General features: G+C 47.7%; 3 protein-coding genes and 1 non-coding gene across 7 annotated transcripts; 1 reads left to right on the plus strand and 3 right to left on the minus strand.

Annotated features, from left to right (window-relative positions):
* Positions 1-370: 370 nt before the first annotated feature.
* Positions 371-3,845, minus strand: znf346 (zinc finger protein 346). 3 transcript variants are annotated; one of them, XM_068653156.1, is made up of 7 exons: positions 3,710-3,845; positions 2,857-2,994; positions 2,687-2,782; positions 2,479-2,626; positions 1,829-2,062; positions 1,664-1,763; positions 371-1,565 (listed from the first exon to the last, which is right to left on the minus strand). In XM_068653156.1, exons 2-7 carry the CDS (start codon positions 2,932-2,934, stop codon positions 1,277-1,279), a joined length of 945 nt encoding a protein of 314 aa, XP_068509257.1. In that variant the 5' UTR covers positions 2,935-2,994; positions 3,710-3,845; the 3' UTR covers positions 371-1,276. The 3 variants fall into 3 exon arrangements, with proteins under 3 accessions (XP_068509257.1, XP_049598004.2, XP_049598005.2); XM_049742047.2 differs by having other exon boundaries at positions 2,891-2,994; positions 3,710-3,782; XM_049742048.2 differs by having other exon boundaries at positions 424-1,565; positions 1,829-2,059; positions 2,891-2,994; positions 3,710-3,782.
* A 525-nt stretch (positions 3,846-4,370) lies between these two features.
* trnav-aac (transfer RNA valine (anticodon AAC)) lies at positions 4,371-4,443 on the plus strand. The gene has a single exon. It is a non-coding gene; the product is annotated as a tRNA-Val (tRNA).
* A 298-nt stretch (positions 4,444-4,741) lies between these two features.
* LOC125982028 (15-hydroxyprostaglandin dehydrogenase [NAD(+)]) lies at positions 4,742-7,696 on the minus strand. The gene is made up of 7 exons (XM_049742176.2): positions 7,513-7,696; positions 6,986-7,109; positions 6,322-6,428; positions 6,140-6,236; positions 5,531-5,607; positions 5,275-5,432; positions 4,742-5,027 (listed from the first exon to the last, which is right to left on the minus strand). Exons 1-7 carry the CDS (start codon positions 7,603-7,605, stop codon positions 4,892-4,894), a joined length of 792 nt encoding a protein of 263 aa, XP_049598133.1. The 5' UTR covers positions 7,606-7,696; the 3' UTR covers positions 4,742-4,891.
* A 188-nt stretch (positions 7,697-7,884) lies between these two features.
* On the minus strand, positions 7,885-14,126 carry trim37 (tripartite motif containing 37). Of its 2 annotated transcripts, none has more exons than XM_049742165.2 (25): positions 13,932-14,126; positions 13,462-13,539; positions 13,289-13,390; positions 13,137-13,177; positions 12,942-13,058; positions 12,710-12,797; positions 12,516-12,638; positions 12,324-12,447; positions 12,187-12,254; positions 11,838-11,962; positions 11,648-11,698; positions 11,477-11,558; positions 11,331-11,407; positions 11,084-11,263; positions 10,894-11,008; positions 10,615-10,812; positions 10,406-10,539; positions 10,209-10,291; positions 9,775-10,002; positions 9,370-9,678; positions 9,141-9,281; positions 8,909-9,053; positions 8,711-8,817; positions 8,513-8,614; positions 7,885-8,430 (listed from the first exon to the last, which is right to left on the minus strand). In XM_049742165.2, the coding sequence occupies exons 2-25, from the start codon at positions 13,480-13,482 to the stop codon at positions 8,396-8,398; spliced, it is 2,796 nt and encodes a 931-aa protein (XP_049598122.1). In that variant the 5' UTR covers positions 13,483-13,539; positions 13,932-14,126; the 3' UTR covers positions 7,885-8,395. The 2 variants fall into 2 exon arrangements, with proteins under 2 accessions (XP_049598122.1, XP_049598121.1); XM_049742164.2 differs by having other exon boundaries at positions 8,513-8,629.
* Positions 14,127-14,248: the final 122 nt, after the last annotated feature.

Raw genomic sequence — 14,248 nt, forward strand, 5'->3', positions numbered from 1 at the left:
CCCCAGAAGTGACTTGCCATCCTGTCTCCTGCACAGGACAGCACAGTGTAACCATTGTGTGCATCCAAGAGTGTGTGTGTGTGTGTTGGGTGGAATTTAGCCCAAAGGTTTCCATTCCGGGGGTCAGTTTGGGAGATTTAAAGCTGTCAAGGAGGGGGGGAGGGCAGTAAATTCACTGCCACAGACGCGAGCGTTGGTCTTTGCATAAGACACGCATTCACACTTGAGCGTTACTTTTCAAAATGATTCCACCTACTGCTATTTGGTGACGCATTCCTTTCTGCAGTTAGTCACCATAGGGAAGAGCAAGGGCGCCATCTTGTGGTGATTATGGTATCGACCTGAACTGGATCGCTCCCGAGTGAGTCAGTGTTGTTAGAAGTGGAAAAACGAATCTTGGAAAGAAGTCAAGGAAAACCAGAAAAGAGTGAGAAGATTTTTTTTTTTTGTTCTTTGTGTAACGGATGCACAATTTGCAAATTAACCAGAAAGGAAAATGACTAAAACATCACCACCAACGAGGATGACAACAAGCTGTGCAGCATCATAATTTCAAAAATGAAAATAAAAGCAGCGTTTCTCTTTTTTTTTTTTTTCTACAAACACACGCCCCGGTAGTAAAAGATCCACCCGGTGGAGAAGAAACAAGACTTACTTGGTGACCCTCACTGACATCACGTTCCTATTTTGACATCACTTGAAATGCAGGACTTATTTGTCACTGACTGCAAAAGCAGAATAAAAATAAGTCAAACATACAAGAAGAGGCGCAGGAACTACTTTTTTTTTTTTTTTCACTCACAGCGAGACTTCCTGCGTTGGCTGATTACGATTGAGAGCTGATGTACCCGGCAGAAATTTGCTTTTTGTTTCTTAAAATTGTCAGGAAGATAGAAAAGTGACATTTTTTTCCACTTAAGGATTAAAAAAAATAAAGTTAGAACAAGATAGCATTCTGCACAACTGTCAATGCAACCAAAGCTAAGCTGCGACACGTTTGATATGTGGAGTTTCGGGCTTCTCCGCTCAGACCGCTGCCATTTTTCAAGGCAAATGTTGCTCAACTGATGGCATGCTGAGAGACAAGCGTTTGTTTCATAGAGACGAGAAAGAATTTGGAACAAAACTTTCACATTTTTTTTGGGGGGGGGCGGCTCGTACAGTAATAAGCTGTTTCATTTGGGCTGGGTTGCTGAGATGCTGGGGTGGGTTTTGTTATTGTTCCGGGTCCTGACTCAATCCTCCATAGTCCGGTCTGCGTGTCCAGAGTAGCCCACTAGCTGCCGTCGATATTAAACTGGTCATCCGTGGCGGAGAAAATGTCACCTCCCGTCCCAAAGAAGTTGTCTTCTGTCTCAAAAAGGTTGTCTTCCGTCATAAAATCCTGCTCCTCCCCCGACGCCGCCTGCTTGCTCGACGTACCAAAGAGGAAGGAGCCGTTGCCAGGCTGGTCGTCGCCGCCGCCGCCACCATCGCCGGCCGACGAGTGCCCTCTGTCGCTGGGCTTGTTTTGCTGAGCAAGCCCCTGCTGGCTGTCGGACGGGCTCAGGCCGATTTTTTTCAATCTGCAATCATGTTAGAAGAAGCATCCACAATGGGAACGCCAAGACCATGTCATTTTTGTGCTCACAAATTTTTGATGACATTAAACCGCTGCACGTACTGGTTCTTATGTTTGGCGCCGCTGATGTGAGACTGGTACTGATCCACCGAGTTGAGCTCAATGTTGCAGAGTGTGCACGGCAGGCCCTTGGCTGCGGACGCTGTAGAAAAGATAAATGAATTCAGAAGGAGACTCTTGCTTGCGCCAAGGTGTTGTGGCGCTGACCCGGTGTGGCAGGCTGGCCGTAGAGCTTCATCAGGTCCTGCTTGGCCAGGTGCTTCTTGTGCTTCTTGCCCGAGTAGTGCTGCTGGGCCATCTGCGCGTTGTTGAAGGGCGCTTGGCAGATGGAGCAGAAGCGGTCGGGGTCTTTGTCGCCATCCTGGCCGCCGTTACCAGTTGGGGGAGTCACCTCCGCCGGTTTCTTCTTGGGCGGAGCTGGTGGGGCTTGTTGGGCTACTGCTGATCAAGAACAGGAAAAAAAAAACCAGAGTCTTCAAAAAAAGTTTAAAAATTGTCTGTTTCACAAAACAAAACCTGAACTCTTCCTTAAGTCCACTTTGGCAGAAGACAGAACAATACTTTATCCTAAATCTGCCGTTAGCTAAACAAGTCCAGTTGTGACAGTTCCCATGCGTCTTATACTGCCCCCTGGTGGCCAAAGTACGCATATCAGGGGAGAACAAATAAATTGAATTAAAATAAGTTAAATTAAATAATACATGTTCTTATAAAATACAGTAAATATTAAAAACTGATTAAAAACAAAGTTTTGTATTTTTTTGGGGGGTGGCAGGAAAAGATTAATGGCATTTGTATTCACTAGAAGGGGAAAGTTGGTTGAAACGAGTGGATCAAGTTACAAGAGTGAAACATACAAGTGAGAGGGTTGGCCGATTTCAGTTTCAAGGTCTTGGCGTGGATTTTGCCCTGGTAATGCGACTGCGCCATCACGGGCGAAGTGAAGGTCATCTTGCACATGTCGCAGGTCTTCATCGGGTCCAACTCGCCGTTGTCGGCGTGGCACTGCAAGATGAACACATGTGAGCCTCTCTCATACAGCGAGGCCAAACATAAACCACTTACGCTGACAGAAGATGGAGACTTGAACTTTTTCGACTCTGGCTCTTTCTCGTTTTGAATGGAAAAGTAACGTCGCACCTTGTTGCCGTGTTTCTTACTCTAAAACAGAACGCAAAGGAGAACACAAATTAAACCCCACGAGAGATCCATCACCACAAGGGGCGATAAAGTACCGTTTGTCGTGATGCTGAAATACTCAAGGCCAACCTGATAGTGAGCCAGCTTCTGCGACTCGGAGATGAGGACGGCATTGCAGATGCTGCAGAGGTTATCTGTGAACAGGTTGCTGTGCTCCTTGATCATCCGATTGACTACGGCGGGAGGACAAAAAAAAAAGAGGCGGTTGACGTCAAAGCACACAAATAAATGTTTGAGGTCATTAATCATAATTAGTTTGTCCCCATCGAGCGAGGCCATAAATGGTGACCTCATCTAGTAAAAAAAAAAAATGCATTTTGTTAGCAATGTTTTGGTCACAAATTTCTAATTGGTTTTGGGACAAGTCATTTGGGACAAGTCAATCTGGGCAGATTAATTTTTGGTATACAGGTGGTTTGGAAGTAATTGTAAAATACCTCGACAATTAATAAGTCAAAATTACAATTTTACACGACCTCAGTAAAGTCTCTAAATTACCCTTAAGAGTAAATCTGAGCGTAACCAGTGACAACACATCAAATGAATGGAGGTTAATTGCAGTGCGCTTTTTAGCCACGAGCTAGCGAGTTCAACGTGAGTGGAACGAAGCCGCAAAACCCGTCAGCGTGGCCGCATGCAAAAACGGAGCGGATGCCGAAGCACCGGTGCTACGACCACGAAACTGCGGAACGAGCCCGGCGTGCGCATCTCTCGTCGACCTTGACGGCGAATCGGCTGTGCTTAGCTTAACTCTGCCTAGCCTAGCCAAGCCAAACTTAGCTTTATTCATCAGGACTCCGGCAACAAATGACGTGCGGTCAGAGGGAAGCAAGAAAAAACGAATGACAGTAGAACGCACTGTTTATGTTTGAGTAAGAAAGTGCGTACCTTGGTCCGGCCCCGAAGGTAAGTAAGGGAAGTGGTCAGTCTCCATCGCGACGGCCATCATAACTTGGGCTCCTGCAACAGTTTTGCATCCCATAACTACGCATGCGCCGGGTGACGTCATTTTTCGGGATCAAAACACAAGCCTTGCACTTCAACGAACAATCTTCAGGGCCGTTCGTCCAAAAATAATCCTTCGTTTTTGCCCAAAATTGGTCTTTAGCCTGTCTTTGAAAAAGACTTAAGGACGATCAATAAAATAATCCGTTTTCGTCTTCACTGAATGAAATGTGCAAATCAGCGACTGAATCTGACATTAAAATAAAATTGAATTTCCTTGCTCTAATTTGTTCTTTATATCGTGCATTCTATTAATTTTTTTGTTCGTGTATATTTGATAAAGATTGGAAGGGGGAAAACACTATCCTTTGCAGCAAAATGTAGTTTACATTTTGACCTGTGGGCGTCGCTGTCCCCACACTAAACTGACCAACATCTAACGACCTCGTTCTCGAGTCTATTCGGAAATGCAATCTACTACCAGAAACGTTTTACAAGGTAAACAATCGGCACCAATAAGTTTTCAAATCAAAAGTGAAACATCGAAGCCCAAAACATTTCTCTTTTACTTTAAAATTACATAATTACACCTGAGTGGCCAACAGTTTCCGTAGTGTAGTGGTTATCACGTTCGCCTAACACGCGAAAGGTCCCCGGTTCGAAACCGGGCGGAAACAGCCCTTTTACTTTAACAAGACAATTAAAAATAATAACGAAAATAGACATCATTCGAACGCCAAAGCAAATTAAAGCAAATATATTTTCTGTGTACCTTGCCCATGGAGTCATAACCTAAAATTGCACCAAAGGTTACGTCACAATTTTGAGTTAATCTAAACCATTTTCTTTCCTTGCTTATGAATAATTTCTAGTGCAGAATAGTAGTGACCAAACAACTGATTAAAATTTAACAATTCAACTTAAATCATACAAAAGAGAGTCTTTTTGGTGATAGTAATGAAATCTCCTGCTGCGTTTTCTTTAGTTCAGCCTTAAGATTTAATATTGCATTTAACATTCATTCAACTGGAATGCCACCTGTGAATATTCTGTACAGTGCAGTATATAAATCAATGATACATTCAATTTGCAGACAGGCCAAAAAAATCAGCTGAGAACGCACTATTAAAGATCCACACTGATTACAGGGATGGACGTAAATGGGGTGTATGTCTTTGCTTGGGAGGACACCATCAGGGCTTCTCCATTCTTGCTCTCATCTGTCACCAGTTCCAAAAGACACTCCGCCACATCGGACGGACTGGAAAGAAAAAGCGGCATTTCATTGTGCAAAAATGGAAAAAAAAATCCTTAAAAGGAGGAAAAATAGTTGTGGGTCAACCTCCAAAGTCCTCAACTTGTCTTGACATTCAAGTATGCGCTGCTTATCAGAAGCAAACACCCGTGTTAGCATGTTGATAACATTCCAGCGTTGCAAGCAAATGCTAATCTGTCTTGGTGGATGTGCAAAATAAAATGTGAAACAAAAAAACAAACTAATCACTTACCTTAACACGCCATGCTTTTCTATCAATTGTTGGGTGGGCTGCTTCAGTACGGCGAATTGTCCCAGTTTACTGTTTAAACCATCAAGCAGGTCGGTTTGAACCAAAGCTGGGCAAATGGCGTTAAAACGAATGCCGTAGCCCGCTAAAGTGGAGGCCCCCTTGCATATATGCGCGTACACACACATGACACAAACACACACACACACATGACACATGAGCAGTTGAGCAGCGTTTCACGTCGTCAAAAGCAGCTCACCGCCATGGCTCTGGCGAAATGGATCACGGCGCTTTTGGAGGCGCTGTAGACCGGGCAGCTCACGAGCGGCCTGATACCTACGATGGAAGGCAACATCACTTTGTTTTCGCTGATAAATATATCAAATAAATGTTGGCCTTACATAAAGTTGATGTCTTTAAACGGTGACCTTGTGATTTTGATTTTATAACGGTGCAAAAGAGTTAATGACTAGCTTGGGGGAAACATAAATTGCAATCATTTACAAGTGACAATAGTGAGCAAGAATTTTTTTTTTAGCTTGGCTGTTAATGGGTTAGCATTAAATGGCAACTGAAAAACAAAAATCCTTGGCAAGAATAAGACCCCACTCGTCTAAAAAAAAAAAAACAGGTTAATAATTTTGCGACGGGGTGGATGAAGGCATCTATCTCAAGAGAGTTCCACTTTAGCCAATAGCGCCCTCTGTTGACATTGACGTCACAACTGACCTCGGATCACCTGGCTTTGCTCACATGACATTTTACAAGCAAAGCCTCTCTTAAAAACACCAAAGCTATGTGTTGGAATTGATAAGCGACAATCCCTCAAAGAAAAAAAAAAAAAAAAAAGGTCAAGTGTCATGATCACCTGCCATTGACGCAGTGTTGACGATGACCCCTCCTCGACCTCCGTTCAACTTGCTCATGTGTTCCATGGCGGCGTATGTCCCCTTGATGACTCCCACCTATATATATTTTTTTATGACACAGAATAAAAAGATGCAACAGGTTGACAAGCGAAAGACAGCGGACACATCAAGATGTTCTTACAAGGTTGATGTCCAACGTTAGCTCCCATTCCTTCTCATCCAGGACGCCGGCATTGTTGCACACGATGTCGATTCCTCCAAAGGTGTCAGCGGCCATCTTGAAGGCAGCTTGGCCACGTGCGGAGAAGAAAAAAAAAAAAAGTGTGTGCTTTTTCTTCTTATGGGTTAACCTTAGTGGACAGACCAAGTCCCATCTCCTGACTTGGACCTTGGAGTGATTCCTAAGTACAGTGGAACTTCTCAGAAGGTCTGACCAACCTGAAATTTCTATTTTGCATAGTGAAGCTTGAGTTAACAACGAATAGAAACTTGGGGGAAAATGAAATATTGACTCTTGCTGCAAGCATCTCGTTAGTGTTCTACTTGATAATTCCATTTTTATACATCTTTTATTTGGCTAAGGCAAGTGAGCCGTTTCAAAAAGCGGCAGAAGCAAAATGTCTTATTAAATCCACATGGCAATACAAACACACCCTCGGGCTTCGCTGCTCAACACTGACTCACTTCCACATTTCTGAAAATTGTTTTTTTGCATGCTGGGCGAGATGCATCATGGGTAATTTAGCAGGCATGTTTGAACAGAGGCAAGAATGCAAACCAATGAAACGCACGCCGCTATTTCTTTTGGCGCGTTTGCTGCAATCCAAAATGCGGACCCACGTTACCTTTCAGCTGCTCCTCAGAGCGGACGTCACAAATGAGGAAAAGAGCTCGATCTGGGCCGTCCTCCTTGTTGAGAGCTTCCATCAAGCTCTTTCCCGCTTCTGGGTTCACATCCAGCAGAACCACCTGGAGAAACCGCGTGGTTGCGCAACTATTTAGACCCTTCACCCAATTCTTTTGATGATTCACATTTGGGAACAATTACAGCCTCCAGTTGTTTATCAATATAATAGCACAAGTTTGACTTATGTTTGGAGAATTTTGCCAATTTGTTTTTGTGGGCTCTGATTATGCTCTGGCGAATCAGTGGAAATTGATACACCGCAGTTATTGGGAATATTAACTACTCAAATTGTTCCAAATGTTATCAAGTCACCACGTTTTCTTTTTCCACCCGCAATAAACATCTACTCTAACGGCGGAGATAGATTAGATAGAGATGTTCAAGTTACAAATTAGTCAATTTCAGTGAGTCCTGTACAAAGGGCTCCAGGGTCCAAGTTGAGAAAGTTGTTTTTGTTATGCTTACCTTTGCTCCGTTCTTGAATAGAATCTCGCAGAAGGCTTTGCCAATGCCCGCAGCACCCCCGGTCACCACAGCGACTTTTCCCTTGAGTGACATTTCGTGTGGCGTTTAGAGCCGATGGAAAGCTTGACTGTCTTGTCTGCCGTGTGTGTGGTCATGACTGGGTGTGTGTGGGAGCGGAAATATAAACGTTCGTGCAGGAACCACCCACAAGACGATGTTGACATGTTGACCGGAAATTTCCGTGTCGTGTTCCATGGGTGGCCACAAGAGGGCGCCAGAACACAAAAACAGTCGTCAAACTGGAGTAACTCTGCAATGTCTTCTTCACCCAACCATGAACGAACGCACATTGGTGAATAATTGAGCGACTCGGACGATGCTAAAACATTACCTTTATTATGGGAAAACCACTAAGGAGCCATTTGGAACAAGGATTCAGTGCAGTAGAGGAACATTGGCAACAAACAACAAACAAAAAGTGAAGTTCACAATTCAAGGCCATGTTGTTGTTCCCTTGGCTCAATTTCAAGCTGAACGGACCGAAACAAAACGACTAGGGACGTGAACAAAACATGCACACGTACCGCTTCCTACAAATTGACGTCTCTAAAAAGCAAAACGTCTTTCAAAATAAAATAAAAAAATGGCTCAGTGCTCAGAAAATGGAATGGACAGCGCGGACAAAACTTCAAAATCTTCTGAGCATGCTGACGAAAAGGAAAAATGGAATGTTTTAGTACCTTTGTTCTATAAGCAGATTGAAATCATGCAGTTAAGTGGAACGTAGTGCACAATGTCGGCCATCGCGGAAAGCAGCCTTAGAAATTATTGTGTGTGTAGAAGAGGCAGTTTCACTTTCTACTCAAAAGGAGCGTTGGAGTCATCACCTGTCAGTCATGTCTTCGGAGAGTGACTCGCCTTGTCGGGACAAAAATTGCAATCGTTAGCAGAAGTTGAGGTGTACCTGTGGAAGTGGCCAGTGGCTTGTTGCCATGGTTACCTGTGCAGGGTGGAGTCCGGTTGTCATAGCGAGAGTTGGCGTCCTCGTCCTCTGTGTCGCTCTCGCTGCTCGTCGCCGCCGCCAGGACAGATGGCGGCGGATCTATGAGGAGAGCTGCTCCATTAAATATGAGAACGCAGACGGCTTTTTATTTTTACAGGTTGTGAAGCCAGCGACTTGTGTTTTGTGAAAACCCACCTGAGGCAACCCGGCCTTCGCTGGACTGTGGCTGCGATGCGGGTCCCTCCAGCAAGGAATGATGCGAGTTTCCTGAGCTTTCCGATTCAGAGTCCAACATGGCTGCCCTGTAACAAGCAGAAGGTAAAAAAAAAAAAAGGGTTGTGAAATTTCAACTCATTCTAAATTCTTGTTCTGTTTGGAGGCGGCGAGTCGCACCCCAGGGTCCGGGTGCCGCAGTTCTTGGCGGCCGGCAGGTAGCTGGAGAAGATGTCGTCCCTGGGCCCCGACGGCGTGTACAGCTGAGGCTTGCAGGACGCCTGCTCCGCTGAGGCCTGAGCAGCGTCCGACACCTTGGCGCAACCTGCGGGACGCCACGTTTAGCCTCGCTGGAGTGTTTGCTTGCCCCCCCATCAATAAGAACGGCGACTCTTTCTCCAAATCTACCCACCGTTAGCGGCCTCGTTGAGATGCAGGCTGAGTTCCGGAGCTGCGTTGGCTCCTCTGACGTCTTTCTCTGTCTGCTCCGGACTCCTCTGATGACCTAGCGGTGCGCTGCAGCTTTCCAGGACAGACGGCGGGCATTTTTGTCCTGGGGGAGAGTCACAAAAGCACCAGTGAGGATGAAGAACATCGTGTCGTTTGCAAGAGACTCGCAGGGAGACTTTGAAACTTCTCACCGGGATGACAAGGCCGGGACCGAACTGCAGCCGCTATCCCGAGCGGCGCCAGCTCGCCAGGCTTGCGTCCGTCTGCCGATTCCGTGTCGGCGCGGTGCGAAGGCGCCGCTTCAGCGCCGAAGATTCCCGACGGGCCCGGCCTGGAATCGCTAGCTGCTCGGGCCTCCAGCACTTGTGTCTTGACGTCGGACATCTTGCTGCGCACCTCGGCCATCTGCGCCTTGAGGCGGACGAGGACCGCCGAGTCCGGGGCGGAGCGACGCACCACCTGAGGATGGCGCTCACGCTCTTTCCTGGAGGATGAACCAGCTGGAGGAGACAGAGAAGAGAGACTGCGGTACAGCGATCGTTTGTCATTGGCTTCACGTATGATCAATAAAACGATTCATTAGATGTCCCCCACACCTTGGCTGTGAAGTAGCGACAATGAAGGTCGAGGCTGAAGACCCCACAGGGACTCCATGTCGTTATGCTCCTTCAGGTCTAGCAGCTGGATGAGGATGACGGGGTCGATGTCCAGGAGGCTGCCGCCGACAGCACCGCCGGCGGAGGAGGAGGCCCCGCCTCCTACGCCGGCAGCTCGTCCCATAGCGGAGCTGAGAAGTGCAGAGCGCAGACAGGAACTGGGGCCACCTGAAGTCAAGGCAGAAAATCATTTTACATAAATAAAATAAAATACAAAAAAGAACAAATATATAAATAATACTTTAAACAAAATCGTGTCGAAGGTATACTGTATCCTGACATCAATTGTAACTTTAGTCAACTTTGACATGACGTCACTGCCAGGCGGGAGACTTGGCGGTCCTTTCGAGAAGATGGTTGGAGTTTGCAATTACCGGAGGCTCCATCCAAGTCGTCGGGAAGTTCTCCTTCCTCCGTGTCCAGGTTCCCGATGAAGTCGACGTCGTTCTCGCCTGACCTGAACGAGTACGCCATAACAACAGATGGAACATCCGGACCCGGCACGCCACGGAACCTAATTTGATCATGTGTAAATGTTCAACCGCTTTTGGACTTCCTCAAAGCCACTCACATGGTTTCTTCGTCGATGTCGTTCTCCTCGGTGTTGCTGGTGGCCGTGGAGCTCCCCGAGGTGCTGCTGCCGTCCAGCGGGTTCACCTCCTCCTCGGTCAGGCAGTCCACCTCCAGGTCGCCGTCGGACAGCTCCTGAGGGACGCCGGCAAGTCTCTCAGCACAGTTCGCATTTTTTTTTTTTTCATAAGCGAGCCGAGCGGTCCTCACGTTGGAGTCGTCGTGCACGGTCCGCTCGTCGTTGCGGTCGCCGCTCTTTTTGTCGTCGCTCAGCGTGCTCTGAATGTCGCCGTCGCTTTTGACGGCGCGGGGGTTTCTTTCGGAAGCCGCGATCCCGGCCGCCAGCCTCGAGCCGGGGGGCGAGGAGCTGCGCAACGAGCGGTGGCGGAACAGCTCGATGGCCAACCTCTGCGAGGGGAAGCATCACTCTCTGCCGTCAGTTCAAGTCGCGGCCGTTTCAAAGATGACGTCCACGAGCCTCCCTCTCACCTCTTTGAGGTTGTTGATCTGCTGGACGTAGCCACTCTGAGCAGATTCCAGCTGGCTGATGTACCAATACTGGTCTCTGCACTTCTGGAAGAACGTGGGCGATCGCACCTGGTACCTGAGCGTCGCCAATCAAACCAGACAGCACAGAGTGAAACTCGTGCTTCGCCGACAAGTTGTCTCGGAGGCGTACCGTAGAACCAGCGTGTCCGTCTGCATGTTCAGGTAGCCCTCGCTGGCCAGCAGGTCCAACCTGAAGAAGCGGTTGTAGCCCCAGCACTCGCCCACTTCAAAGTCCGAGGCAAACTCGCGGATGATGTTCTTGCTGGGGTCGCTGGAGGCCTGGTGGACCATCTCCACGCGGTACTCATACCTACGCGGACGCAAGATCGGGCGTCACGGCACGAGAGGCGCCTTCTGGCGGGAGCGGCGAAGCCTACTTGGAGGTTTCGGGGAGTCCGGCGGACAACTCCAAGAACACAGACAGGTAGTTCCCGCGAACCACACCGTTGCCGTCCTGGAAGAAGAACACGTTCAAAGTTTGCTTGATGCCATTTCTGCGTATGTAGATGACATCACTACTCACCGGGTATACTTTGAGCCTCCAACAGAGTCCGGATATCTGTAGAGGAGGGCTGTAGACCGGGTCGGCCCGCTGCCTCAGAGTACTACCAACACACACAAAGCCAATCTAACCCCATCCGACGCCGAGGCTTTGACCGAAAAAAAAAAAAGTGTCCGGCCGCCGAGAGCAAACCTGAAGTTGACCAAAACAAAGGTGCTGGAGTCGTATGCGGGAACCAGCTCACTGAAAACACACAAGTCCAAAATTGAGCTCATGAAATATTGGATGCCGTAACATGAGACGAGGATGCGCCAACGATTTCGCTTGGAGAAAAGTAGCGCTTTGCCGCCACCGAGATACCCCCCCCCCAAGCAAGGCAGACCTGGTGAAGTCGGGTGGCACCGGCGTGGTGACAAACGACTGCATGGGCTTTCTGTGGACTTGCTGGAACATGAGCAGGATCTCCGGACTCTTGGAGATCAGCTCGCTCTTACTGCACGAGTGGAGCTGAGACACACATAACAAAGTCCCCCCCATGTTTAGCTTTATGCTTCCTATTAAGAGCCAAAACATCACTCAAGTAAATTATTGTTAATGCCCCCTAAAGTCCAACTTTGAGAATTTCAGGCATTTTCTAACACTGGCTTCCATTTAGGAGTTATTTGATGTTTAAATTTTGCCAATTCCAACAAGGGGAAACGAGTGGCAGTAATCAAATAGAAGGCCCCAACCTGATGTTCCACCTCCTGCAGGATAGACTCCAGCAGCTCCGTCTCCTGGGTCAAGGATGTCTTCTGGCCTGAAGATGGGTTGGTAGCGCATGTTGTAGATGGTTCAGCTAACAAGGTAAGCATCGCACGAGGCCTACCCATCAGCGTGATGAGTTTATTCTTCAGCTGGTTGTCCAGACGAGCGATCATCATCTCCACCGCGTTGCGGATCTCGCGCACCCGCTCGTCCTTGGCTCCCCGCACCGCCTCCACGTTCCTTTCCTGACACAACAGCGACACTTTAGCGCCATCTAGTGCACGTGGGCAGTACGAGCGTGCCCAAGTCTCACCACTTCCTGCACCAGGCTGATGAGCTCCATGAGGCGTCGCCGCAGCTTGGCTACCTCCTCCTTCACCTTGCTCACGTGCTGCTCGTAGATCTCCACCAGCGGCTTGAAGGTGTGGCCGCCGTGCTACACAAAGGCAGGAGGCGGGTGGGCTCATCAAACCGCTAGCTGCTTGCTACAGAGCGAGACTCGCTTACCATGCCGCCCCACAGAGCACATTGATGGCAGATGCATTTCTTGCATGTCCAGCAGAAGACACTCAGCTTTTCATGGTGGTTCTCACATCTGCAGAGATGTGTCGTAAAATAAAAAATAAAAAATACAAATAGGCCAATCCTATGTTACAACTACTCGCCACTGTTAAGGTAACTACTGCCATCTAGAGGCAGCAGCTATTATTGTCATTTAAGACCGAATAAGAAGACTAACTTGTCTTTGCCGTTGTCGTCGTGCTTGGTGAGGCTGCACAGCTGCAGCGTGTCCAGCTGCTGCGTCACCTCCTCGGCCCAGCGGCAGTTCACCAGCTCCCTCAGCTGGAGTGGGGCCCTGCATGTGCACGATTAAGATGCTCACTGAGCTGAAGTCTGGAGACGTTTTGAATTTTGAGGCCCTTTTTTTTCTTACCGACAGTGTGGACACTGAGCTCTCTGCTCCGTCAGCCAGCGCTGTCAACAGAAGGTTCAAGATGAACGTACGAGCAAACAAACTTTCTGTTTATTTACAAGCTGTCACTTTTATTTTAAGATAGATTACGGAATGACGAAATGTGCGCGTACCCGGATGCAGCTGAAGCAGCAGAGCTTGGAGCAGTGCGGGCAGAGGCGAGCGTCCCTCAGTTTCTCCATGCAGATGAAGCAGCGGAACACCTCAGCGATGCTCTGGATCCACATGACAACAGATGGCAACAATTGGAACATGCCAAGCCTAAATTCTCCAGCAGCACACAAACCTCCACGCTTTGTTCGTCCATTTCCGCCAGCTTGAGTTCGTTGACGACGAAGCTCAGCAAAGTAAATATCGCCGTAGCCTAGAAACGAAACAATACACTGTGAGAGAAGTACTCATTTATGCTGGGTTGTAAAAAATAGAGGTTCACATTAATTTATCAGTACAATTAATCTGTAAATAAAGCATTTTTTTTGCCTTTGCATCCTTTTCATAAACGCCTTTGTATAGGATGACACATTTAGCAGGTGTTCCTAATATTGTGGCTGGTGAGTGGCTACACATTTAAAGGCTTATTGTCAAGTGCTCCTTGCATATAAAAGTCTCAGTATTTGCAGGTACTCTGCTAGAAAGGCAATTTTAACATTTATCATGTATGGGATGTTAACAAAATGAAATGTGAGAGGTTGGAGTGCGATAAATAATACATGAAGAGCAGCTAGCTTCCGTCTGGTGTTAGTTGCTGTTCCCCACCTCCAAAAGACGCCGATGTCGTTCAGTCCAAGAACCGCTAAGCTACATTGTCTTGTTTGAGCTAAGCGCCGGGACTCGTCCGACGTCCAAAGATTAAGAAAATGTTGCTCATGAGATGCGGAATTGGTGAGAACCGACAACTGGCTGCTGCGGTTCGGCCCCCGAATGGAAGATGTGCAGGGAAGTCGGAGGTGTATAAACCCCGCCCCTTCTTTAAGGATGTCCAATCAGAGCCGGATATTTTCTTCTTTGTTTTAAAGATCGTTGTCAAGGACGCTACCGCCCTCTAACGGTAGGAATGTAAACACAACGTCAAA

The sequence above is a fragment of the Syngnathus scovelli genome, chromosome 15 (assembly GCF_024217435.2).
Source record: "Syngnathus scovelli strain Florida chromosome 15, RoL_Ssco_1.2, whole genome shotgun sequence".
In the NCBI taxonomy this organism is placed as follows: Eukaryota; Metazoa; Chordata; class Actinopteri; order Syngnathiformes; family Syngnathidae; genus Syngnathus; species Syngnathus scovelli.

Bases quoted from the DNA above. Each gene is read 5' to 3' on its own strand.
- znf346 (XM_049742047.2), bottom strand. From the start codon at position 3,770: ATGATGGCCGTCGCGATGGAGACTGACCACTTCCCTTACTTACCTTCG. The intron at 1,764-1,828 runs GTCAGCGCCACA...TCTTTTCTACAG, and splicing joins CGGCCAGCCTGCCACACCGG to CGTCCGCAGCCAAGGGCCTG. The intron at 1,566-1,663 runs GTACGTGCAGCG...ACATGATTGCAG, and splicing joins GGCGCCAAACATAAGAACCA to ATTGAAAAAAATCGGCCTGA.
- LOC125982028 (XM_049742176.2), bottom strand. From the start codon at position 7,605: ATGTCACTCAAGGGAAAAGTCGCTGTGGTGACCGGGGGTGCTGCGGGC. The intron at 7,110-7,512 runs GTAAGCATAACA...CGGTTTCTCCAG, and splicing joins TATTCAAGAACGGAGCAAAG to GTGGTTCTGCTGGATGTGAA. The intron at 5,433-5,530 runs GTGAGCTGCTTT...CATATATGCAAG, and splicing joins ATTTCGCCAGAGCCATGGCG to GGGGCCTCCACTTTAGCGGG.
- trim37 (XM_049742164.2), bottom strand. From the start codon at position 13,482: ATGGACGAACAAAGCGTGGAG. The intron at 13,178-13,288 runs GTACGCGCACAT...TTCTGTTGACAG, and splicing joins GCTGCTTCAGCTGCATCCGG to CGCTGGCTGACGGAGCAGAG. The intron at 11,408-11,476 runs GTGAGTAGTGAT...TTCTTCTTCCAG, and splicing joins GGAGGCTCAAAGTATACCCG to GACGGCAACGGTGTGGTTCG.